This window comes from Lepisosteus oculatus, chromosome 11 (assembly GCF_040954835.1).
Source record: "Lepisosteus oculatus isolate fLepOcu1 chromosome 11, fLepOcu1.hap2, whole genome shotgun sequence".
Taxonomy (NCBI): Eukaryota; Metazoa; Chordata; class Actinopteri; order Semionotiformes; family Lepisosteidae; genus Lepisosteus; species Lepisosteus oculatus.
The window spans coordinates 41,809,245-41,835,773 of record NC_090706.1 but is presented as its reverse complement, the minus strand read 5'-3'; the positions used below and the strand labels follow the sequence as shown (position 1 = coordinate 41,835,773).

The 26,529-nt window shown below is 36.8% G+C and overlaps 1 protein-coding gene across 4 annotated transcripts in view; it reads left to right on the top strand.

Moving 5' to 3' along the window:
- Nucleotides 1-26,529, top strand: part of LOC102693295 (pro-neuregulin-2, membrane-bound isoform) — a 302,716-nt gene that overhangs the window by 231,658 nt on the left and 44,529 nt on the right. For all 4 annotated transcript variants that reach the window (XM_015349952.2, XM_006631957.3, XM_015349951.2 and 1 more), the window contains exon 4: nucleotides 21,117-21,237. In XM_015349952.2, the coding sequence (XP_015205438.1) occupies nucleotides 21,117-21,237 (121 nt within the window). The remainder of the gene's footprint in view (nucleotides 1-21,116; nucleotides 21,238-26,529) is intronic.

The following is a 26,529-nucleotide window of genomic DNA, read 5'->3' as shown; positions in this document are numbered from 1 at the left end:
TGTGAAGTACCTCTAAAAATCAATGCTATTGATTCCTGCTATTTGTGTGGCAGGAGTCTTTGCTTTCGATTGTGTGACTTAGTGCCTCCCAGGCAGTTTCTGAGTACAGGCAGGTTTGGATAAATGTGCATATTTCTACTAGGCTGCTGTCCAAAGTAGTATTTTCTCATATGAAATTAAATAAATAAAAGCAGCTCCTACAGTACTTCTTCCATTATTAGTCATACTCATCAGCTGCAGTTTGCTCAAGTAGACAGTTGAGGCTCAAATGGTTTATCAAATAAGAGTGTATGAAGTATAACAAAACTCAGGGCCTTTAACTAAGAAAGCTACGTAGTAAATTTATTACCATTGGTTTCAGTTCTCCCATCCATTCATTTTCTAACCGCTTCTTCCAATTCAGGGCCGAGGGGGAGCAGGAGGATCAAGGCCAGGGTCCGCCCTGGAGGAGACCCATTTGTTTTCAGTTCAGTGGGTTCTTAAGAAGCAGACTTTGTTGCATCTTTTTTTTATTTTTTAGCCTAGAATCTTTTTTATTTTTGTAACTAACACAGACAAGGGTGGGGTTTTGTTGTACATCACCTGATCTTCAGTCTTAAATATATCATCTGATTTCATCTTGGATGGCCAGTCAACATATGTTGTTCTTATTAGCTCAACCTAAAGCGAAACTGCACTGAGCAGGTCTGGGTGGTGCTCTGTTTTTACTAGAATATACTCTCCTATAATCTAAGGAAGCCTCAAACCATAACTGCTCTCCCCCTGAAACCCTAGTCAGGATCAGCAACTGTTTGCTATGGAAAGTTGAATCAGAGGCGAAGATCTAAATGATATGTTACACATTGTGCTATTAGTGTAATTAGTCACTGGGGAGTCTTGAAATATTAGTAGATTTTGGTGAGGAAGTCTGGATGCTGCTTAAGATGTTTTGAATCACTAACCTTCTTAATTATGAAAAATAGTTTACTGAAAGAAGCCGCAAGCACAGAAAAAATATATCTTAGAACTAGTGATGACACTAAGAACTTCACTTCACGTTAGTTTTGGTTCCTATCTAAAACTAGATAGTAAGTATTAATATGGTGCTGTAATCTGTAGAGCACATAAATACTATTCAGTCATCCCTAAATGAACACTTAAGAGTATGGAAATACAGTAATGTGTTTGGTAGTGGTATAATATAAAAATGCACACTAACACTAAAAGCTAAAAGGAAAAACTAGAAAAATGGTAATTACTACTCTCAGTGGCAGACTCTAACTTGGAGTTTAATTATTGGTCATTCTTTTTACTTTTTTGCTTTAATTGATACAATCATACTGTATATGTATTCATTTACACAGCATAACTACATGTATAAGAAAAAGTAATAGGTTTATTCCATGCTGAAAAAAAAACACAATGTTTCGGCCGAGGCATGCACTGGTCTGTGACATGTACAGTAACTGGTGTGGAGCTGTGCAGTTCAGGGCCTCATTGTACTGCCTGTACTCGGTTTAAAAACAGCAATCATCACACCACACACCCTTTTCGTCTTGGAGGATTTCCCATGCTTGAAATGCTGCAATTCACACAGCTTATGCTACAGTAGGTAGTACTTTTATGTTTTATATGTAAAATACCTCAAACAGTAACATAGGAAGGATAAAGACTAAGAACAAATTGACTCAGTGCAGTATCAAGTCCTCTACCATTGAAAACACTGAGAGTCCCACAGCACCTTCTGCTGATGGGGCTTGTGTTGAACCAGAGATGTGGCTGTTCTTGACAATGCTGTGGGTCCACAGGTACCCAGTGTGTACAGTTCTAACTGCCTGAGGCAGCCCCGGCAGCCCTGTGCATTGAAATTTCTTAGGTTTAGTTTAAACACTGATCCAGCCATGCGTTAGGCATCAGCAGAATTGTAGCTCTGCAACCCCAGCAGCAGGTTCCACCTGCTTTGCATAATAAAATCAACTCAAATTTTTTTTAGAATTGAATTAAAGACCATTATTTTATTATTAAAATGCTTCCATTTTAGGTCATTCACAATGATAAAGTAACTTTTTATATTCTACATGAAAGTTTTTAAAACATATTTCAGATGTAGCCAAGTTACTTAATTTCACCATTTATGTTGCCTTCCTTTTACAAATGTTTCACCTTCATCTGTCATCATGAATGTAAACATTTCTTCTAGCATTGGAAAATTAGCATTTCATTTCATGGTACACTTCTCAAGTGTGATAAACTCTGTGCAGGTTAATTTATTGCAGTTTTTAAATTTTAATTAATTGTTTTTTTGTCAATTCCACACTAAGATCCAATACTGTAAGTATTTAGAGTCTTTACTAAGCATTAACAAGACCTGCAACTATGATTAAATCCAGTGCTGACCATATTTCTCTACTGTGTGATTTCTCATAGGGATTCCGCTTATGTTAATCAAATTAAGCTGTCTTTGTTATTGCTGGTGGTCCTAAAGAATTCATTACTTCAGTGATTTCCAAATTAAGGGCCACCTTGTCGAAAACGAGAGAGAATTCGTGTGGCAGCTGTAAAAGTGTTCTGTTTCTCCCATTAGCATTCAGACCCTGGGTGATATCAAATGGATATGGTCCTTCAGAATAAACGAATAAAAACAGCTAACATTTGTTTTAACACTTCAGAATTGTTTTAGTGCTGCATATCCATCTGATGTGTATTTATTGACTGATGAAAGCTTTTAAAAAGTTGAAGCTAATGAGGCACATTTCTGACAATACTGTGTGCCTAACTTGAAGAGAATAGGTTGAAACTTGATAAGTATGAGCCAGAGCTGTGCTTGGAATCCCCTGCTGGGATGCAACCCCCTGATTGCTGCTCCCAAGAGAGCAGTATCCTGAGGTTATGTATGTCAGCTGCTTGTGTGCTTGCATGAATCTCTCTGGTACAGCTTTAATCGATTGCTCATCCCTTCTTGTTGAAAAGACATACGTGATGCCTTAGCACTCCAGTCCAAAGGATTCGCTCTAATTTGACTTTCAAGGCAGTTTGTCATGGGGGGTGGGATGAAATGGTTACTGCGCAGAATTCACCCAGGTCTAGCAGGTCCGCAGTCTTTCTGAGCACGCTTGCAAAGGGAGACGCATCGCGAAACAATGGGCTGGCAGAAAACACTTGCTTTCTCCTGCAGAAATTAAGCTTCTACTTTTATAAAATATTTTCTTCTTATAATCAGAAATGTTTGATGACTCTGAAAGTGGTGCTTAGAATTTGTTTTACTTTTTTTTTCTTTGCATATTATTCTATTTATTAGCAAATAGCTCAGGCATTCCTGTTTCATAGCTTTGGACACATTGATATGCAAAATTACAAACGACCATAAGGCTTATAAAAGCTGTCATAGGAAATAGGATGTTTTTCAGAAAGATTTCCTTCCTGAACTTCAAAGTTTCTGTGTTCAAATTTTCAATAGTCTTTCCATCCCGACTAGAAGAATGACTCAAGATGTCCATTCTATCAGCTGAGCTTTCCTCTGCCGTCTTTCTGTGTCCCAGAGATGGAAGGAGGATCAAGGTCTCGTGTGGAGAGGAGTGCAGCACCACTGCCCTCAGGGCAGGAGTCCAGGAGTGGTTGTTGTTGCATTTATGTGGAAGAAACTCAGGTCACAAAGTGTGTAATCTCTGATAGGCTCTTCCTTATCCCCTCTCTGTTCTTCTTGCTTGGCTTGGGGATGTGCATTGTTTTTCTGAAATGGTTGCTGGCTCCTGGTTCTGGATTGGTCTGGAACAGGACTCCTGACCTGATGGATTTAATAGGTGGAAAGGCATTCCCCACCGACAGATACCTGCAAACCCTGCCCACCAATATGAATGAAGGTGTGCTGGTATTGACAAAAGGAACGAGTCCAGGCGTGACCATTTCGGGTGATATTTACTCTGCTTCAGTGCCTACCTTAGACTCTCTCATGTTGACAACCCAAAAGATGATCTCTGTACCTGTGGAGCCTGCTGACAAACAGGATGTGGCTCTTTCTACAGTGTCACAAATTCCCCTGCTGTCTACATCTAAGAAAGACAGCACTGAAACCACAGGGACATTCTGTAAGTACTCTCCATTGATATCCTTGTTTATATCATGTTGTGCAATCAGTATGTTCCTTTGAATTCTTTTAAACAATGTTTTCTCTTAATAACTGTGTCAAACAAGACCAGACAAATCAGCTTTGTGGCCATTTAAGGTAATAGGAGAAAGACAAATAGAAAAAAAGACATTTTAATAAAAGGAATAAAGAAGGAAAAACTGATGGAGAACATTTTTACCGTGGGCACATTGTTTGCAAACATAATGAGTTCTCTTTGTTGTATGGTAGTTTCTAATGCCATACCATTAATAATAGTTGTTTATGTGGTCTGGTCAAATTCTTCTTAAAGATAATGTTCTGTCTTGTTGGCTCTTTGCCTGGATCATGATTTCAAACACTTACTAACACTCACAGATTCCACGAAATGCCAGCAAAGCCAGATGTCTTGGTCTCTTACTTCTGAACTTGGAACTTTTAAAAGTGTGATACATTTGAAGATATCTAAACATTTATATGGGGGAAATTTTAGTATAAGTAATTTACAGAACTGCTGAAGCATCTGTGCAGCTCTTGTGTAACGTTCTACTTGGGTCTGACATCCTTCAAACACTGGCATGTGACTAGAACCATCTCTATATCTCTACCTTGATGTTGCCTTTAACCAAAATATAAAGTATCAGGTTTAATGCTGTAAGCAGAATAATTGGAGCACAACTTGCCATGCAGTAGTTGGAAATAAAATAAAACCTTCTTTCTCCAGACCCTCTGTGCTGCTTTGTGAATCCCCTAATTCTGCTTGCCTTTATTTGGAGCCATATGTATATTTAATGCATTTGTACAGTTCCTTTTTAAAAATGATTTTTTCTTGTTTATACTGGTGTGAAACAAGTATATTTTAATATTCCATTGTTCACCATCCATAATAATTTTCTTCAGAAGACATAGCAGGATTATATTAACATGATTAAAGACCATGTCATCCTATATAAAATATCTAGAAAAATAACATGGCAAAAAGAACTGAGGAGCAACAATAGCATATATTACATATTAATGTGTTGCACTCCAGGGTGGAAGCACATACAGTATTTAAATTATTTTTACAGTTTTAACATATGTTTTTTACAGCAATCTTGCCATTAACTTTTGTGACCACCAGTCCTTTTTAATAGCACTGAGCAGATATTCACTTTTACATTGGTAGGCTTCTCAGGTGATGGCTAACTGTTTCATTTTTGTCTGTCCCACAAAGTCAAGGACTTGTACTACTGGTTTTCTGATATTTAGCTTTTTTTAAACTATTTTCCTTCATCATAAAATGTCCACAGATTCTTTATTGTCTCCATCATCCTGTTTCAATGTGCTCTTCTATCATGGTAAAGTTAACACCAGCATCTGCAGCATGAGAAACCTGGGAGGTTTAAACAGGTTGTATTTTCTCCTGATGTGTCTGCTTCTTTAGTACCCAATAAAATAAACTGTTTGTGAAATCCATCAAAAACATTTGTTTTTGGCATTGCTGCAGCATTAGACCAGTGTACAGAAGTTCAGTTTAAGCTTCGGTGCTTGTCTGGTGAAAGCAGCTGGCTTCAGGGAAGATCCACAGTGAATGAGCAGGAATATGGCATTAGAAGAGCATCCTGTCTACATGTCACTAAGTCTGGAATGTAGTACCATCCTCAGAGGTACTGCACTGCTGTTCTTTGTATGCAACTGTATGTATTTTTTGTTGTTTTGTTTGGTATTTTATAATCTGGAAACAAGATTATATAATAATAATAATAATTGCTTACACTTATATTGCGCTTTTTCTGGACACTCCACTCAAAGCGCTTTACAGGTAAAGGGGACTCCCCTCCACCACCACCAATGTGCACCATCCACCTGGATGATGCGACGGCAGCCATAGTGCGCCAGAACGCTCACCACACATCAGCTATCAGTGGGGAGGAGAGCAGAGTAATGTAGCCAATTCATAGAGGGGGATTATTAGGAGGCCATGATTGGTAAGGGCCAATTGGAAAAGTGTTACACCCCTACTCTTTTCGAGAAGCGCCCTGGGATTTTTAATGACCACAGAGAGTCAGGACCTCAGTTTTACGTCTCATCCGAAGGACAGCGCCTGTTTACAGTATAGTGTCCCCGTCACTATACTGGGGCATTAGGACCTACATGGACCGCAGGGTGAGCACCCCCTGCTGGCCCCACTAACACCTCTTCCAGCAGCAACCTTAGTTTTTCCCAGGAGGTCTCCCATCCAGGTACTGACCAGGGTCACACCTGCTTAGCTTCAGTGGGTTGCCAGTTGTGAGTTGCAGGGTGATATGGCTGCTGTCGATATAGACAGAGAGAACCCCCCCTCCCCCACTCCTTGCAACCCAATCTATGATCTATGCAGAAAATCTCAAGGATTTGATTCTGGGCAGAGGGGAGCAGTCGGGCTGATGAGTCTGCCACAGTCGTCTCCCGACACCCTGTAACTAACGTGGGGAGACAAAATCCGGTGTTCCTGGAAGAGGCTGTGCAAACACTGCTCATGGGGAACCACCTCCTCTTTTGTCATGAGGGTGACCAAGTAACTATATCCATTTCTGCTGTAATATGAGATTGAGAGTTTACATCATGTTTTAACAAAATAAAAAGCACGAATGGCTGTTTTGCACAGTACAGTTCATTCGCTTGACCTTCATTAGCCTTTCTGCTTTCCAGCATGGAACATGGCCTCTCCGGATCCTGGTGAGATAATGGTGCAAAGTAGACCATCAGTGTCGAGCTGCATGGTGTACAATGAAAGGTCTCATGGCACATTTGTTTGCCTGAGCAGAAAGGCTCATGGACTGATTTGCTGATTCAGTGGTATCTGTTGTTGATGTAACACAGAAACCTTAGTGCGTCAAGCCTTTGTAACCACCCATGTGTCCTTAAAATTAACAACTTTGATTTAATGCAGTTTCAAATAGTGTAATCATAGTGACTGTTTTGTGTAAATAATGTATTGTGAGTGCATTGTCTCTGGTGTCCATCATATCAACAGGAAAGTTGCAGGAAGACTCTAGGCATTTTTAAATAGTATTGGTACAATAGTTGTATGCACAAGGTGAATTACTGATAATGGAAATCACTCAAATAAAAAGGAAAGTAATTCAATTCAAACTGCCATCCTTTGCAATATATTATGTCAATCCTAGGAACCTGAGGGAGCTGAACAATGTGGATGTGAACTGAGATCTTCTGTAGTAGTCATACTTAACATACTAAATTTCCCAATAAAATTTAACAAAAAGTTTTCTGTTTATTTATTATACAGTATGTAAACAGCCTTCTTTACTAAAAATTAAATGAGTTAAATTGATTCTTCTAAATTTTAGAAATACACCAAAATATTTTTGCTCATACATGCACATACTTACTGAAAAAGTGCCAAAAGCCTAAAATGAAAAATTTTGCTTTTAGTACATTATTGTAATTAATAGTCAGACAAAAAATATGCTGGTGACTGGGCTTTGTCTCTACTTCTTATCTGTCCTCAAGTTTAAGTTATCTTTAAGCTTAACGTTTTTGTTGATTGGGATATCTTTGAAACATCAAAAATGAAAATGATAATAAAAAGAAAAATGAATTCCTGTGAATATCAGTGTGCTTTTTTGATTCCATAACCACGTTAAAAGATTATCATCAGGTTCCAACATAAAATCCATGTTAGAAAATGATATCCTACAAGTATTTGTTCTCCCCCTTTACAGATTTCCTCCTATAGCAGTATAGTATTCTGCTATACTTTTTTCTTGCTGTAAAGAGTGTACAATTTAATAAAACAACTATAATTTAAATGACTTTGCCACTCAAAAACAAATTGCAAATTTTGTGAATATAATATTTTTGCTTTTTAAAAAAAATACTCATATCATATTAATTGCTTTTATGTATTAAAATAAAAATATTTTATCTACAAACCCAAAACCCATAAAAGGTCTGACTAAAAATGTAACCCTGCTTTTGTACAGAAAAACAAATGACTTTTAATCTGTAAATATTTTGCCGATATAAGTCATGCTAGCGGACACTGTTGTAAGCAGTTTGGACACATAAGCAATGCACTGCAGTTAACTGTATGTGTTCAGCCTGCCCCTGCAGCAGCTGCAAGCCTTCACTGTTGTCCATTGTTGTTCTGAAATGGTTTTGATTTTAAACATGTTCGTTTTGCTTTTCACCAGCTTGCATTGCTGAGCTAAACTTGCAAATTTGGTGTAGCCTAGTTGTGCTTCTCTTAGTGTTTTTTTTTCACATGCTATTGTATATTATATATGATAGAATTGCTTATGTCTTTGTAACCTCTATATGGACCTAAATGCATTTTATAAACATGTGGAAACTCTGTAGGCTTTCTCATTTCCAAAGTATTGTCAAAGCAGCTCTCTTATTATTAACTCCACAGTACACTTAGCACAGGTTGTCTCTCTGCCGTTACAAAATCTTAATTCACGGATGGAAGAACTGTTGTCTCAGTATCAAAGGTTTCGAAGAAGGTTGGTAATTCAGTTGTTATGGTGGCCATCTATAATATGTGCCGCATTCCTCTTGCATTCTTTGTGCTACAGCAGCTTTAGCAAATCCAGGCCAAATACCTCTTTGATCTACAGTACTGAAAATAGCATGTGTACTTGCAAGACAGAGTTCACAAAACATTCTCATTAGTATCGCAAGGTGGTTTATGTTAGTTTTGAAGGATTTTCTTTTTTTTCTTTGGGAACTTGAAGATTAGTGAAACTCTGACTCGTTTATGAAGTTTTCCAGATGGCCATTTTTCTTCCCTTTGGTTCCTTGCCTTAAGTATATTAATTACAGAGGGGGGAAATGTTACCGATTCATCTTCAGCTTCATGATAGTAGTGATTCTGAAAGTATGTAGTAGAGTGAACCTTTGAACTAAAATTGTCATTCATCTTGGCAACCAATGTTTAGAGATGTTGAATGACACATTTATGACTGCACTGAAGTAATCTATTAATGTATTCAGTAGATCTCGAGATTTTAGCTTAATCTAGAATATATCTGTACTGTTAGAAGGAACAAGATTTTCATTCATATGTTTTTTACTGAAAATTACCAATGTATACATTCACCTATATATTGTATAGACTGGGCCTAAAAGTCCACTTGCCTCACCTTGTATGACGGCTACTTCTAAGAATGCTCAGAAGTGTTTTAGTCACTGGTAATTTTTAACACGTATTATGAAAAACCTTTTGAGAAGTTGTTACACAAACGTGCAGTTTTTAACACAAACATACACCCTTTACCACCATTCAACTGAATTCGCTCTAAGAACGGTCTTGTTCACAATGGTGCCCCCTTCAGGCAGGCGGAGGAATTCCTGTGGGTGTGCACTCCGTTCTCTGGAATTCAGTCTAAGGAGAAAAAGGAAGAGGGAAGCAGAGAATTACAGGTTACCACCTGATGTTTAGTGTTTTCGAGTCACCAGGTAGGTTCTTTGAGGTGGACATATGAGAACATCAGTGCATGCACTGCATGTGAAAGACACCAGTACAGTTCAACCTTCTACAGAATAGAACCTCAGCAGACACCTGTGAGGATAATAGTTCAGCAAATTGTGATCCAAAATAACATTTTCAGGACATATATTTTATTTCTTTCTTTAAACCCAAAACCAAAATTCACAGCAGTAAAACTTTCACAGAATCATTCAGAGGTCAGCAAAGGCAGGATAACTACACACAGTGATTTCCTCATAATAGGGAACTTATTCTATAATACCTTTTTTTAAAATATCAAAAATTATCAACTCTGATTGATAATTTTTGGAATTGCAACTGTTCTGTGAACTATTTTTTAATTATTTAGTTTTTACAAAGTACTTTGTAAAAGTTAGGGCTAGAAACAAGAAGTAATCTGTCCAAAGGAGCAATTTTTCTTGTTGCATTCCTGTGAGAGTTATTTATTTTCAGAGGACTTTATTTTCAGGGTACATAAAGTAGTTGAGCATATTTTTTAAACATTACATTTAATAAAGTTTGAAAAATATAAAAATCCAAATCCAGACAAACCTGTAGATCTAGATAACATTTTTAAAGATCAATTTTAATGTCGTTCCATTTTTTGCAATAAATACAAATTTTCTTATTATTCAAGTCTATGGATCATAATGGAGAGGATTTCATTAAAAAATGGTATCACTGGATGTCTGTAGGTTTATACTGTACTTTGAACACACTGTCACCAATTTGAATGAATGAGGAAATCAATTTCTTTCTTTTTCCCATGTTCACCAGTAATTTTTCCAAAGAATTTATTATTACATTTTATTTTAGTGCTTAATTACTTCAGAATATATTGTTGTAAAATTAATTATATAATACATTTTTATTGTTTTTATTAAGATTCTTTCAGTTTCAGTTTAAACGTTAAGGGGCAGTAGTAGAAAATGTGTCTATAGTATTCCATTCGTATTGGTCTTTAAAATATTGGTTTCATATAATAAACAATAAAGGATTGAATCGTGGATAAAATATTTTGATTTGAGTGCAGACTTATACATAACCAACCTCTGTGGTTTGCACCATCTCATTTTGTTTCTAAGCTTAATTAAACATGTTAAAGAATATAACATAGCTATTACAGAATGTTCATATGAGATTCTTGGAAATTGAACATCCAGCAGTCTTAACAGAAGAGAAACTGGCTGGCAGGTGATGGCTCTTCTAATGCCAAATTCTAGATGTAATGCTTTGCAGAACATAAATATTTGTGTTTACATTTTGCTTAGTTTCAGAATTAGGCAGGAACAGGATTAAACAATGTTCCTGGTGCCTTTCTGCCTCCTCATATTGCTCGTTAGATAAACGAACAGGACATTTGTCCATGGCTGAAAATGTTAATGACCTTGCTCATCCATTGTGTTTGATTGTGTTTGAATTTCTATCATTCTTGCTCAGTAGTGTTTCAGTGTTTCATATTTGAGTCCAGAATAATTTTCTCTGTAAACTACTGTAATATATGTTTTAAACAGGGTTATAATGTGATTTGTGTCCATACAGCATATTCTAAAGGGCAAGACATTCATTCAGGCTTTTTGAATATCCAGTGAGTTAAAGATTCAGGTTTATGTCCTTAATGCTGGTTTTGGGACTGTGTCATTTCTCTTCCTTAAACTGATACAGTATCTCTTTTTTTTGCTATGTTAATCGTGGCTGTTTCTGTCTAGTGAAATTGGTTTTCACCTTGCAGGTTTTGTTCTTGATTGATACATGTGAAGATGAAGATGGGTGGTGCATGGCTCTGACAATAGAGGAATACCTTCAAATGTCCTTTGTAGCAACTCCTTTTCTCTCAGCAAACTAAACACATTAGCTACAAGACTGTCTTCAGTGACCTTTTCTTAAAATTTGCCAACAGGGTCTCTAAAGTCTTTGCTCACTATTCCCTAACACACAAAATAGCAGCTAATGACTCTTCAAAGGTTTTTCTTCATAAACTGTTTTATTTGATCAGTGTAGAAGGGGCACGCCTTAACACTGTCAGCTCTGTATATGGAATGTGGGGCTAAAACATGTTTCAAGATATAATTAAGAAACATTGACAGTTTAACAACACTAATCACAGCTCTAAAAGCATGTGGAGCCAACAGGAATAACACCGGAATACCAGGAGTCCTAATCATAGCTGACAGCCTTTCCTTTCATCAGTGAAATAAAGACACCTGGCAATATAGCCAGCCTAAGAAAATCTTGGTTCAGTTTCAGTAGTTAAGTTGTCAACACAGAGCAATGCTTTTTAATATTCAGAGACGTATAGAGGACAAAGTATTCCCTTTGAACAACACATGCTTGATTCTTGTTAGACAGTTACTGCCGTACTGTCTAAGGTCAAGGTCATCACTGTAACTCCCTGACAGCTAGGGTTAGCTGTTTTCAGGAAGATTTAATCAAACTGAAACTTAATTTTTTAATGAATCTGTAATTTTTGTAAGCAAAAAATATTTTTTTTTAAATATCTTGTCTATTGACTGTAGTAATTTTTTTGTTTTTTTGTGTGAAAGGCTCTTCTTCTTTGGAAAGATAACAAAATCAGAAATAAAATTGTCAATGGTGCAGTTTATTCAGGTTTAGTCAATCGGCCAAGATTAGAAAGATGAACAAATTTAAATTATAAGTAAGGTTTTATTAAACATTCAAAGATTAGCTATGCTTTTTGTCCATTGCTGTACTGATTATTGTCTGTGGTTGGTTTTCAGTGGAATTCAATGAATCATATTGTCCAATCCTACTGTCTGTTGTGACCTATAGAAAATAATCTGCTGCTGCTTCTATTCTGTAGAGTTGTATTTTGTGTGAATCTCATGATCACAATGTTTGTCCCCCAAGAGCTTATGCCATTTACTGTTTTTCTGTTTTTGTTTATGCACTACTATACAACATGCAGCCTGATTTTCGAAATGGTTTATTTACTCTGTGATCTGTGATGAGATTCCTATCAACACCTTGACAGCATTTATATTAGCTAGGGCAACCTGACATTGCCCTATGAAGACCGTGTCTTTTTCCTGCTAGAGCCAGCAGAAGTCTAGAGCAATCTGCATTTGCCTTTTATGCCATGATTTACAAAGCTTAAGCTGTCCGGAAGGTGCTTTGAGCTGCTAATCACAGACAAATGACTGTGTTTTAACCTAACAGCCTTTATCTGCTTTCACTGTCATTTTACAGTTTAGGAGTTCAATCTGCTTATACAAAAATGGAGACAGATTTCGGCGGTGTCAAAGTTACATGATGTAAAGCATGCTCGTGTTAGCAAAGCAGGTATTTTGATAAGAAAAGTTACTCTGAACAGTGAAACACATTTTCCACTACTGTAGGATAAACCAATTACAAGCTGTCCCATAACTGTAAACTGATGGCATTCCCATGTAAGGTAAAGTGTGAAAATGCAGTATAGTGACACATTCGCTTTGTTGTGCTTTCATAAAAAAAATCACAAATAAGAGGAGGACTCTCCAGTTACTATTTCCAAACAGGCACAATACTTTCTCAAAGGCAGTCAGCCTGCCACTTGGGGTGTTCCACAAGGATCCGATCTTGGTCCTATCCTGTTTTCACTGCATGTATGTGTAGTTTAGTTCAGTTGACTTTTAAAAAAGTGTCAAAAAATGTTTTTTTTAAGCTGGTGATGTCTCATTGGTCAATCAGAGATGATGTTATTGGGTCCTGGTGATCAAATAAAACAATCCAAAATTAGCTGCACAATGATTTTGTGGTTTTCGCCCTTGCTGGGAGACTGAAAGGAGAAAATTAGCTGTTGTCTTAACATTCAACATTTTAGAAATGTCTACATCTTTTCTTCATCTAAGAAACATTTGCCACGATCAGATAAATCTGTACTGTGCTTCAAGCAGAATCTATTTAAAGTATGACCATTCATTTTTCACTGATCTCATATCTCACCTAACACATTATTCTTCTCTTAAACTGTGTCTGATTCCTTAAAAGTCTACTTTCCATAAATCGCAAGCCTTTGCCTTGGATTTAACCTGTAATAAAAGTTTCAAAATGCACTTCAAAGCCTAACACATTATGATCGCAGTTCCCTAAATGGCACTTATTGAGCACACATGCAAGGTTAAAAGTTGATGATTTTTTTCACAAGCCAGGACACTTAGGGACTTTACACCTTATTGAGTTCATATTGATTAAAATCTACAACAACAAGAGACAACTGGTGCATAAAGGGGTGTGTGGCCTTTGAATTAAGTATTTATTTAAATATTATACATAGCTGAAAGCACCGATTAATCAAATGGCTACAAAGAGCACAGTTAAGAATTACCAGTTCTTTTTAAGATATGTGAGTGGAATATGTGCCTTTAAGTCATAATGAACAAAATATAACAGTGCCATTGTTTTAGGGCATCCTATTTCATTGTCTTCTGTGTTAGCAATAAGCCAGACAGCCTGATGACTCAGTTAAGGGTCTTAGTGGAAATATTTTGCATTGAGACATCTAATAGGAACGCCTAATTTCATATCTCAAAGTATGACTCATTACCTGAGCTGGCAATCAGACTCCTACCATACCTGCTCTAGCAGACTCAATACACAGTGTGGATATAACACCCCAGTGAGGTGTATTTTGCTGGTTAAAGTGAGTGGAACTGTGGCTAAAGGTGATAATTCTTCCATTACTGTCACCTCCTCATAGAGAGATGCTATACTCCCTTCACAGGCATTGCACTTAATGTGTCTTCCGGGTCCCTTCAGTGGCAGCATATTCCTGAGAAGAAGAAGGGGTTTGGGAAAAAATGAAACTGATGAGGCAAAGAAAACAAATAACCTGGATTTATGGCCTTATGGCCTATGCCCATGGGATAGATTATAGGAGGAGAAACGATGGTTGTTAGATTTTGCTAAGCCCTGAAACAGAACTCTGCAGCTTATTAAGACCCAACATAGAGTGCACTCCAACTGAAAGCACATGCATATGAAACGGCGACAAGAAATAATATATTATTTTATTGGCTCATGGAATATGAATAATAATTTAAATAAAAAGTTGCAATCTTATGTTATTTTTTCAGAATGTTTTATTGCAATTGAAGTGGTTCTTTAAACAAGTTCTGCCTCAGACATACATAAATTGCAGCAGTTGTCAGAGTTCCAATCATAATAAAGTAATCAGTGCAAAAATAAGAATAACTGAGAAACTTGTCTTTATTAAAGATTATTTATATTGTTTTCATGGGATTGGGGTAGATTTTTCTTATGTTAGACTTTCTGCACAGATTTTTAATTGAAGCATTGAGTAACAGATAATCCTGCACATAATCGTTTACAAAGTCTCACATGTAGCTCATGTCAAGTTCTTTTTCTAGTAGAGCTAACTATGTATTTAGTGTACAGTGACTTTGACAACTGTGTTACATACAGTACTGTATACTGGTGAAAGAAATTAGATGTTGCTCACAATGAAACTATACATAATATATTGTAATTGTTAAGCAATTGTATATTTCATAAAGGCCCTACTGCATCTTCTCACCTCCTTTGTTCTGTATTAAGTTTTGCCATAGAATTCAAATTCCATTGTTGGTCGATATGCTTATAGCACAAACAGGGCCCCGTGCTGCCTTGTGGAGCTGAAAATAAGAGAAATGGAAATTTATTTCAGTGCATCAAGAATGCTCTTCTCAAAGAATAAACAAGATATTTTCAGATGTACAGTAGTTGGCATCTCATGCTTGTTCTCCCAGAAATCTCCAGCAGATCCAGATATCCATTTACACAGTATATGACAATTGTGTGACACGTGTGGAATAAACAAACCAGCTTCTCTTCAGATTGATTAAATTTGAACAGTCAAGAGCAGGGGATCAGCAGTTCCATCATCTTTAAGCCCCTCTTGAAAGAACAGAGTGCGGCATACCAAATGATTGTAGAAGCTTTATTTTTACACACAGAACTTACTTATGAAAGATTACATTGTGCCACTTCCCCCATGCTGGCAGGTGTCAATGCAAATGTAAGTGTAAGTGCAAATGTCCTCAGCTTTCCTTTAATAAGGTTCATGTATCTGAAGTACTAGATGTCTTTCTTCTAACTATATCTTATACCTAGATGTTGCATCACTTGCTATGACACGGATATTTTGAAGATTCACACAAATAATCAGGTTTGTCAGTCATTTAAGAAGATGTCCTTTCCTTCACAAATCCTTTAATAATTATCGTCATACCCTGTTAAACCTCTTTTTAATTAATACAGGGTTTAGTTTTCAATATAGGCCGTATGAAGAAGGTGTCTCCACCCCAGCGCAAACACAGTAAAGTGAACCTAGGGGCTACTGCAGTTGTGAGGGACCAGCGATCATATGAATGAAAAGCCATGCTAATCTTCCTCCCAGATGTTTATTAACTCCCATCGGTCAAATTGATTTTTATGTAGATTTTTATCCTTGGTTTATATATTTACTGTATTTTAGGGGTACTTTGATATGAAAAAGAAGAGAATTAAGACACAAAGAGTGAAAGGTGTTCATATTAATACAGCACAAATGGAGAGTATTCAGAGGCTAGATATCACAGCAGGGAGCTGCTGCCCCAGTCCAGTCATTGCTTCAGTTTCTCTGCTCTGTACAATTTAAGGTAATTTAGCCCATTATTTCTGTTCTCTAGTAAACAGCAGTGGAAACTGTATAAACGTTTTCTTGGCTTTTTCACAATTTGCCTGCAGAATATTTCCAATTGCCAAGACTTCCTGGAACTGTGCCATCTGTTATTGCTGTAAATGTAATTCATGGAAACAAGAGGAGGCTCCTCCTCTCGCTCTCTCTCTCTCTTCCTCTCTCTCGCTCTCTCTCTCTGTTTTATGAGCCTGGTGTGGCTGCTGGTTTTATGAAACTTTTCCTGCTTTTTACTGTCTACTCTACTGGCCAAATAACAAGAAGCTAACTGAAAACAATGAATGATTAAGACAAAACTTTGAGTGAAGACACAAAGGGGTGAAAAAAGAAAGAAGAGTTAAACTTCCATGTTATTCATTCAAAAGCTTTTTTTGCAGCCGTTATCATTTAGTGTCGCATTTAAAGTGTTGGAATTTTGAAGAACTGTTTTTAAACAGCACAGGAAGACACAGGAGGTTGTGGTGGTTTCATGGAATATTATCCAATCAGCCATTATAGAATTGTTATGCTTAATATATTAGGTTACTTTTTGATTGCTGCAGTAATATTGTACTGTTGCAAGTATACAAAAACTTAATGTATTCCCATGACATTGCAGTGTTTCCAGAAGAGATCCTGTATGTTGACAGAGATAATTTATTTGGTAAATTTTGGGAGGGTTACAGGGGCTTGAAGACTGGTTTATTTTAATAGTGCATTACATACTTTATACCTATTAAGACTTTCAAGATGATTTTTAAATTCTTCTTAAAGTCTCTAAATTGTACTTCTGTTTGAAAGAGTTGGTCATTTTCTAAAATGTCTCTAAAATGTTCTTCTATTTCTGCCACTGCAGCTTTAAAATTCAAAAAACACATTTTCCAATCTACTGTATGAATAAGGGTCAGCTACAATGTTTATATAGTTTTCCTTCAGGACTTAATGAAATCCTTTTTATATATATATCTCTTCTTGTAAACAAAAGTAAGAACCTTATAAAAGTAAGGAGTGCTCATCCAGTAATTCTTTCTATTTTATAACAGAGATGTCTCCTTTCACCTCTGGGCTTTTAAGCAGTGATTTAATCCAGGTATTTACATCAACCCTTGAACCAAAAGACTTCCAGGACTTGTGAGGTCAATATTCTCTTCCAGGTTTTTCTCTTTTTTATATCCCAATTCATCTCCTCTTTCTTAGTTTGTCCCTTGGGATTCACCTTTACTGTCTCACCCACTATTGGATCTATTTAATAATACCTCTGTTAAAATATTTTTTTCAGCAAAATACAATACATATTTTACTCAAAATATTAAGGTCCTGCCTGCGTTATCAATTTGGAATCAAGAATGGAAAATTACATCTGGCTGGGAGGTAATCTGGGGATAAGTTTTGCATTGTGCAAAAATTGAGTGCACCCGTCTGTCCCTTTCCACTTTATTCACAGCTCATGCTACTCTAAGGAGAGTTCCGATGAGGTTATGAACAGATTCTGCTGGTCAGCTCTGACCTTCCAGGATAATGGGCTCTTTTTATACATATTCTTGGACTGTTCCCAAATTAATGCATTTAAGAAACGTGTAGGACATGGCTCGGTAACCTTTCAGAAGGGGCATGCCAAGAATTAGCACATGACCTTGTTTTTACAGATTTGTGTACGATAGATATTTTTAATGTCTGCCTCTATATCAAAGCAGATCACTATTTTCAACACTGTAGTCATCAAGTTATTAAGATCATGATTCAAAATCTTGATACAAAGATTCCTAATGAATAATAGAATGAACATTTACTGTGGGGTGACCCATGTGATTTTTACAAATCTCTTCTGTTTCCCAACAATAGCAAGGGCAAAGAAATAATTTTGTCAGAGAAAATATTTCCTCATGTCAATTCTTCTGAGTCAACTTTTCATGGAAGAGTTGCTAACTGGGATTATTTATATCCACACACTTATCAAGTGAAACACTAAATACTTTTTCATACTTTAATGCCAGTGTTTGTTGTTAATGTTTTTGGCCCTTTCACTTATGTGTCCCTCGACCGATCTAGCAGACACAAATAAGTTTTATAGTGTTTGTCATGTTTTGTCTGAAAATGTCGGAAAATTGCTGTGCGACAAACAATGCTTTTGTAAAATAGAGCACAAGCACCAGTCTTTATGTTAAATACGTCCATATTCATCTCTCCAAAAGAGCAGAAAAGAGCGAACATCTATCTTTTCTTTCTTTACACTTAAGCGTGACAAATGATATCAAGGGCACAATGTATCTCTGGAAGGAGTATGTGATCTGTTTTGTTCTGGAATCACTTTTTTGTTACTCTCCCATGGGTTTGGGGTATGCATAAATAAAAATAAATTATCAAAAAAATATCTTCTAGTTTCTGCAACAATATTTCTTATCGTTTCTTTTGTTTGAGTGTGTATTTGAGTAACCAAATACAATATGTTGTAAAAAAATGTGTTTTTCTTTCTCTAAGTGAATTGCCACACATGGTTTGCTGTGATAAATAACTATTCAGCGATGTGGCAAGGTGGCCATTATGGTCAAGGCTGCAACTGACCCTAGACATGGTCTACAATTAAATGGCATGTTATCTTTTTTACCTGATCTGTGTTTTCCTAGCATTGTTTTGCATTGAGAATAAGGGCGGATAGTACTTTAGAGAAGATTAAAAAACAAGAAAAGCCTTTTCTGTTTGCAACTATACTTCAGCTGCAAAAATTCACACCCTGAAAGAAAAAGTGTACACAATAGAAGGTTAGGTGGGTAGCCGCGGCAGCACGTGTAGGCTGCAAAAGAACAAGTAATAGGTTTATTCCATGCTGAAAAGAGAAACACCTGAGGAAGGCTCCACGGCCGAAACATTGTGTTTTCATTCTTCTCTTTTCAGCATGGAATAAACCTATTACTGTTCCTATTATTGTTCCTCCACAATAGAAGATGCCTACAATGCACTGGCAGCAAAAGACAAACCTAACTGCTCTTTCAGTTCTGATCTGGTCCTTTAAGCAAAGGACAAATATCTGTAAAGAGAAGTAATGGAAATAAAGTCACTCATCTCAAGTCACGTTTGCTTCTGTTGCAGGTGATATGGAAAAAAAGGAGCAACTGAAAAATAGTTCTTTCAACATATTTAAAAGCTTTGCATTTTTGTTTTAGTATACTATCATTCCCTTTGCAGATTTTTTTTGTTTCTGACGCCTTTTGTATTTGTTGTTTTTTTTACTGTTTTAATTTCCTGTTTAGTCATTCTTTTCTAAATTGTTCACAGTTATTTGCAGTATATTCTTTCCCATAACTGTTACAGTGCTTTAATTCACTGTAAACCTGCTGTATAACCTAGCAGATGTTAAAGCAAAGCATAAAGACACTGAGTTAATTGTGTCACTTTCAAGCCCTTGAGGGCTTCATTAATAATATAATAATAATAATTTGTTTCAATATGAGTCTTGCCTGGAATCATTTATAAAATGCATGTAAATATTGTCCCATTACAGTTCTGCCTAGAACACACTGAATTAACCCCAGATACTAAGCTTTATTCATGACTTAAATACACCAGAGCCAGTAAAACATACCATGAATCAAAGAAGACAAGATTTTTTGTTTTATGAGTAACTGATGACTACTGTACCCAGAAATAGACAATGAAATATGTGCCTCTGGTATAAAATTAAATACAACTACATCGGCCAGTCCCAGCACAGTCTATATTTTAATGTATGGTCATTGGTTTTGGCTGGAGTCTTTGGAATTTCTTTGGAATAACTTCAAATGATGATGCTATAAAAGTAATGCTATGTTCACCCATTCATTCCTTAAAGTGAGATACTAATGCTCATTTCAAATTTGGTGAGCTTACTGATTTATAAACTTTTATCCTGTTTGTAGAAAAGATATTTAGTGAACCTCTGGCGTCCTTTATAACTAATATGAAAAAATGGCACAGATCTCAAGATGGTTAAACATGAAGATAGCCAGTCATCTTTGTGTTCTTATGAGGAGGGTATTTTTAAACAACAGTCTTCCCCAAGTGTGCATTAACTGTAGATGTCTTCAAGCTCAGTAGTTATCAGAAACTCTGATTTTGGTTGTTCATTTTTAAATTATTAGTGTTTTAAACTGTGTCAATATTTTCGTGTGATTTGTTGGTTATCTAGAATAGTATTCCTTAACAGTTGCTGCTTCAGCTACTTTAGTTTTAGAGTGATTGGCATTGTAATACTGAATCAGTAAGTTCACTAATAGGTATAAACCATTCAGTCTATCTTTCTCACTTAATGATTAGTTCCAGATATCCACCATACTTTGTGTAAAAAAAGTGCTTTAAATTCTTTGTTAGGTAATTTGCTTCCACCAGTGTTAAGTACTTCATTGTTGTCCCTCTAATATACAGTTGCCATGTCTTAGGAGATACCCATCAGATTCTGAATACTTGTATAAAATCCTCACATAACCAGTATATTTAAAAAGTAGAGCAAAAGAGAATAGTTTTAATAATTGCATTTGTGAACAGAATAGTGCTCAGTTTTTCGTGTGTTGTATAATTTTAGCATAATTCTGCTTGATTTCAATTTCCTACTTTTCACCATACTGTAGGTTTATGAAATTTGGTTCTGTAGGCTGCTACTTTTAGATCACTGCTATCCACACTACAGTTGTAATGCACATTATTTAAAACTCTAAGAAATCCTTTGCATTTGTCTATAGTCAATTTCATTTTCCACTTAGCTGTTTACTTCTGAATAGTGTCTGTATCTTTCTGAGTTTTCTGTGCTGCTTCAGATAAGCCAGAGAATTACATGCTTGGATGTTATTTTGCTGTGAATACTGAGTTGAATGTTTGATAATATGCTGTGAGTATTGTAATGTTCACACTGCTGTGTGATCTCTTCTCTCCACCAGTAACAACCACGCTGTCTCCCGGCTCTGGCCATGCCCGAAGATGCAATGACACTGAGAAGGCTTACTGTGTCAACGGTGGCGTTTGTTACTACATAGATGGTATAAATCAGCTGTCTTGCAAGTAAGTGAGTGTAATCTTCCTATTCTCGCAACAACCCTCTTCTCTAAATTCTGATTTATGTTCTTATTATATAAATTTCAGTCACCATTTGGTCAGTACAATCCCTCACTGAAAGTCTATAATCTAACATGTGCTTTAAAATTAGGCTTCCTTTCTCTAACTTTGAACCACATCACTCCAAAGGCTTGAAAGTCGCAGTTTTCTTTAGCTAGCTCTGCCAAAGATTTTAGGCCATTCTGACCAGTCAGCAAACAGGGTTGCCAGTTCAGTGGACACATGTCAACCTCTTCTTGCCAAAAAGGATTGTATGTACTGTAACCTGCAGAGGGAATCAGTGACAGTTGTCACTGACAGCCTTCAGTGACAGTTGTCATATTTTCACAATTCTGTGTGAAGAGAAAACAGTCTGATGTGCAATTATTGTGCATAGAATCGCACCAAATGTCAGTATCTGGACATAATCGTCTCAACAGAACTGTAGAATAACATGCCAGTCCCTGTCAATTGATAGTTTAAAGAGATTCCAATTTTGTCTTCACTCCAAGATGTTGTAGATCAAACAGAAACGGCTATAATGAGAAGCTGAGAGTGAATGTCATGCTTGTGAAACGTTTATTGTGCTGAAGATGGGCACCTTCCTAAAGGCAGAGGTTAGTGTGGCAAACGCTCCACAGCAAAGACCAAGGAGGATAGTAAAAGTTGTATTTTGCTTTCACAATGTGTTCAGATCATGCTTCTTGTAAAAAATCACCTGTATCTTTGTTTCAGTTTATACAGATAAAATACAGGAATCGTGTACTGTACTTCTTGACTTTAATCTCACTATCTATATTTATTGTGGCATCATTGCAGTATTAGCCTGGCCTGAAATATATTTAAATGTAACCATTAAATCTGTTACATGTAGGGAACCAGGGAATTCTGAATTTGAGTTTTGCTTAAAAGAACCACTTTGATTCCTTGCAGTTTTCGGAATCCTAGAATGTCAGGGTTGCATATTCCTACAGTACATGCTAATGTATGAGACTCCTGGTTCAATCCCTACTATCTGCAGGGCTTTCATGTTGAGGCAGCAGTCTGCTGCAGATTGATTAATTAAAGCATGTTAAGGCATTTCCTTGATTGTGAACCTGTAGAACCTTTATTCACTAACTGGCCTAAATATTAGAATGTAAGGTTTCAATAAGGAGAGTACATTGTGCAGCTCAGTGATGCAGGCATATTACCAAGCAACACCTTTAAGGGTCTCATGGAGTCAAGTTTAACCATGCAGCTACAGTAGGCAAGGGTATCCAGAATAACACACTGGGCCTCTGCAGGCTGTTGGAGCAGCTTGAACAAAATGGATTTGATCCGCAGGGCTTTGTGGTAATTGTAGTCCAAACCCATCCCATTTCTCTAGCAGGAGCTCTGTCAGATGGTGATGAGTCTAAGGGTATTGAGGGTTAAACTGTGTGTTTCACCAGCTCCATCATTTTTGCATAGGATCAAAAGCTGTGGCTCTATTCTATTTTCCTCAAGTCTTCCACTGAGATTATTGAGTTGATTGGGGGTTTCTAATATTTTGGCATGTGGGAATACAGTATGTACAGTACGGTATTCCACATATATACCCGCACAGCTTCCAAATCATTTGACCTGCCAATTCAAATAAGCCAGGCAGTATTAGTGCAGCAGGTAGAAATCCAGGGGTATCAGAATCAATATGCAGATAGGAGGTGGGTCAATTAGATTTAATGACAGTTCAATTTGTTTTGAACACCAAAAGACCTTGTGGCCCCCCAGGAACTGAGCTTGACAAACCTAGTCTAAACAATGAACTGGTGAAAGAAAAGGCTTGAATTGTAAAGCAGCGTGATTGTGGCTGACATTAAACAGTAGTATTGTGCTCATTCAGAATTTACTGACTGATATTCCATGATGCCTCTCATTACAATAATACGATTAATAAATATGGAAGGAGGTTCTGCTATGTAAACATCAACAAATGTCATATTTTGGATGTATAGCAATTTTTCTTCCCTAATTATTTAATTCTTTCAATCTTAGTCCTTCCTTAACTGTTGCAGATATACTCTGAGTCATGGTATTTTGTTCTTAGTAAATCCAGAAAAGAAGAATATAGTGACCTCCAAAAGAATATGGACAACAAAATCAAATTATTTTTGCTTTACAGTTAATAATAACAACATAGATCAAACATACAGTATACTGTGTGCTCATCTCAGTGGTTTCAAGTGACCAATAACTGTTACTAGATGAGCTCAGAAAACTTTAAATAATGTTCTTCAGCATTTAAAATGCATACTCAGTTGAATTTAAATCTCAAGATTGAAACGAGTCTAGGATTTTCCACTTTTTTCTGCTTTGAAGAACTCAATGTTCAATCTTCAGCGCTGGCCTCGAGTTTTGGGTCAGTGTCACCCACTAAATGGTAAAATGTTTCTGTAAATTTCATTGTTTACTCTGCTTTCATAATTACATACATCACAATAAAGATAAGTGGGCCAGTTCCACTTTTACACTCTGATATTTACTTGAAGGGGTATTTACTATTATCCAAAAATAATACATATACAGTACTATTTGGTGCTTTTCATTCATATTAATTCCATGATCACAAATGAAAATTGCTTGACTGTGTAACAAAAATAATTTTTGATTTTGCCTTCCCAATATTTTCAGAGAGCACTGTTTACCATAGTATAGGCTGTCACTGACAGTAAGTATCTCCTGAAGGATGTCAAACATTCTTTTCTTGTAGGAGGGATTTAATACACTCCCCATTGCAATCCTGTGTTTTCTAAGATGGCACATAGCAGCCATTCAGAGCCATCACAGGGGTGCAGTCTGGGAAGTGCAAATTCCACTTAATACATAACATAATTTTAACATAATATTACATAACATAAACAGTAAAAGAACCAGGTCTGAGAAATTAGTGCGATCGGTCAACAACCATGCAGTTCATTCAACTTCCAATCACAACCCAGGACAGGTCCTAAAAAATGTCCTGTCATTTGTTGTAGTCAAATCATACAAATCATAGACACAAATCCCCTGACGTCTGTCATCCACTTTTGACAGAGTTGTGCTTTTTTTCTGTTCCTGAGAGGCTGCGTTAAAAGTATTCATGTCAGTGCTGACCTCCAAAGGGACTTGCAGTAGGAACCTGCCCCATGCTTCAGGCTGCATGCTTGAATGCTGAGCAGCACAATGCAATGACGCATGAGGAATTAAGCAGCACAGGAAGTCAGACTGGCTCTTTATCAGGACAAGGAGGCCTTTCAGACCACAGTATCAATGTGTGCTGCTGAGGTAAGGCTGCGACAGCCATTCAATAAGCTGTGTACAAATTGGAAGTAGCAATAACTCAATTCTTACAGCTAATTCACTCACAAAACGGCACAAGTCCAGAAAATCAGATAATGCAGTTGAGGCCTGCAGGGAATAGTAGCCCAAAGCCATCTCATTCAATAAAGCACAGGCTTCCTCTATAATTATTCACTTGCTTACAAGCAAAGGAGACAGGCTAGTCCTTACGTACGCTTCTTTCAGACTGCAATATAAACTTGTTCATAGGCAAAATTAACATGATCTAGAAGCGATTCTTATCTTGCGTCCTGCTCCTGTTATATTGTATTGTATCTGTCAGTTGTTACTCAGGAGTATGTTTTCTTACACTCGGTTTACAGTTTATATTCCATTTAGTTTGCTTGTTTGTTCTTATAAGGCTATACTGTAACAAGGAAGTGTATGTATCAAATTATTTGGATCTAGACTGAAGATAGTTGATATTTACGCTGATTTAACCCAGCATTTCAGAAAGGCAAATATTAATGGAATAAAATGAAATAGAACTCATTTAAAATAATCCAATTATTCCACAGTAATTGTCATTTTACAATTAAAAAGAAATATATCTCCAGTGGTTGCTTGGAAAAAAGGTAAAAAAATATCCTAGAAATATAAGGATTTAAATATTAAGTATTGTAATTTGCAAAAGGCCCCTGCAGTAATCCAGATTTAAGTATAGTAAAACCATTAGAGGCTGATTATTCAGAGAAAAGTGACCACGTATAATCTGTTCAAGCACATAGTGTCACTCTTCAGGCCAGGGTTTCATGAATAGATTGCAATAGTGTTTGTGGCTTCCTGTGATGTCTTTACCAAAGCAGGGTGGCATAATTAACAATCAAGTTCTGTGGCTTTGCATGCAGAAATAAACTGAAGCACTACAAGCCAAGAAGCATTTTTTTTAAATGTCATTGCGTTTTGTTGTTGATATTTAAAACGTTTAATACAAAGCACATGTACACACATGTTGAATGAAAGGGACTATTTAGAGACCGTTTTTGTCCCTGCTGGAATAAACGTTTATATGTGGTCAATGATCTGCAGACATTTAGTGGATACTCAAAAGAATGCCACTGTCCTCTTGGTCCTATTATCATTTGCCAAAAAAGCCTAACATGGCTCATGACAATATCAACAATTTACGCCCCATCTCCAACTTACCCTTTCTTGCAAAAATTCTAGAACATGCTGTCACATTTCAGGTACATAACCACCTCATGGCAAACAACCTTTTTGAACCCCTCCAATCTGGCTTCAATCAACTTCACAGCACAGAAACCCTGGTCAAAGTCACTAACGATCTTCTAATAGCTTCTGATTCTGGTTCCCTTTCTATACTCATCCTTTTTGATCTCAGTGCTGCTTTGACACTGTTGACCATGACATCTTACTTTCTCTACTTGAGACTGTGTTTGGAGCTTCTGACACTGCTCTCAAATGGTTCAAATCTTACCTCACTGATCGCTGTCACTTTGTCTCTCTTAATGGGTATAGGTCTGAAATTGGTCTTGTTAAGTTTGGTGCCCCTTAGGGCTCAATACTGGGCCCCTTGCTCTTCAGCATTTACATGTTTCCACTTGGTCAGCTTTTAAGATCACATGGCCTCAGCTATCATTTCTATGCTGATGATACTGAAATCTGATAATCCATACCAAACCTGACACTGTTGTGGCTGCAAGTGATCACATTATTCCTATCCTGGAGTCCTTGCACTGGCTTCATGTCAAATTCTGTGTGGACTTTAAAATCCTCATGCTCACTATAAGGCTCTGCATGGCTTGGCACCTCAGTATGTGTCTGAACAATTATCAACCTATTCCCCACCTCGCAACCTTCACTCTTCTAATTCTGGTCTCCTAACCGTCCCCCAAGCCCATCTACACTCATGTTCTCATGTTATGCCACCAAACTCTGGAACTCTCTCCCCAAGGATAT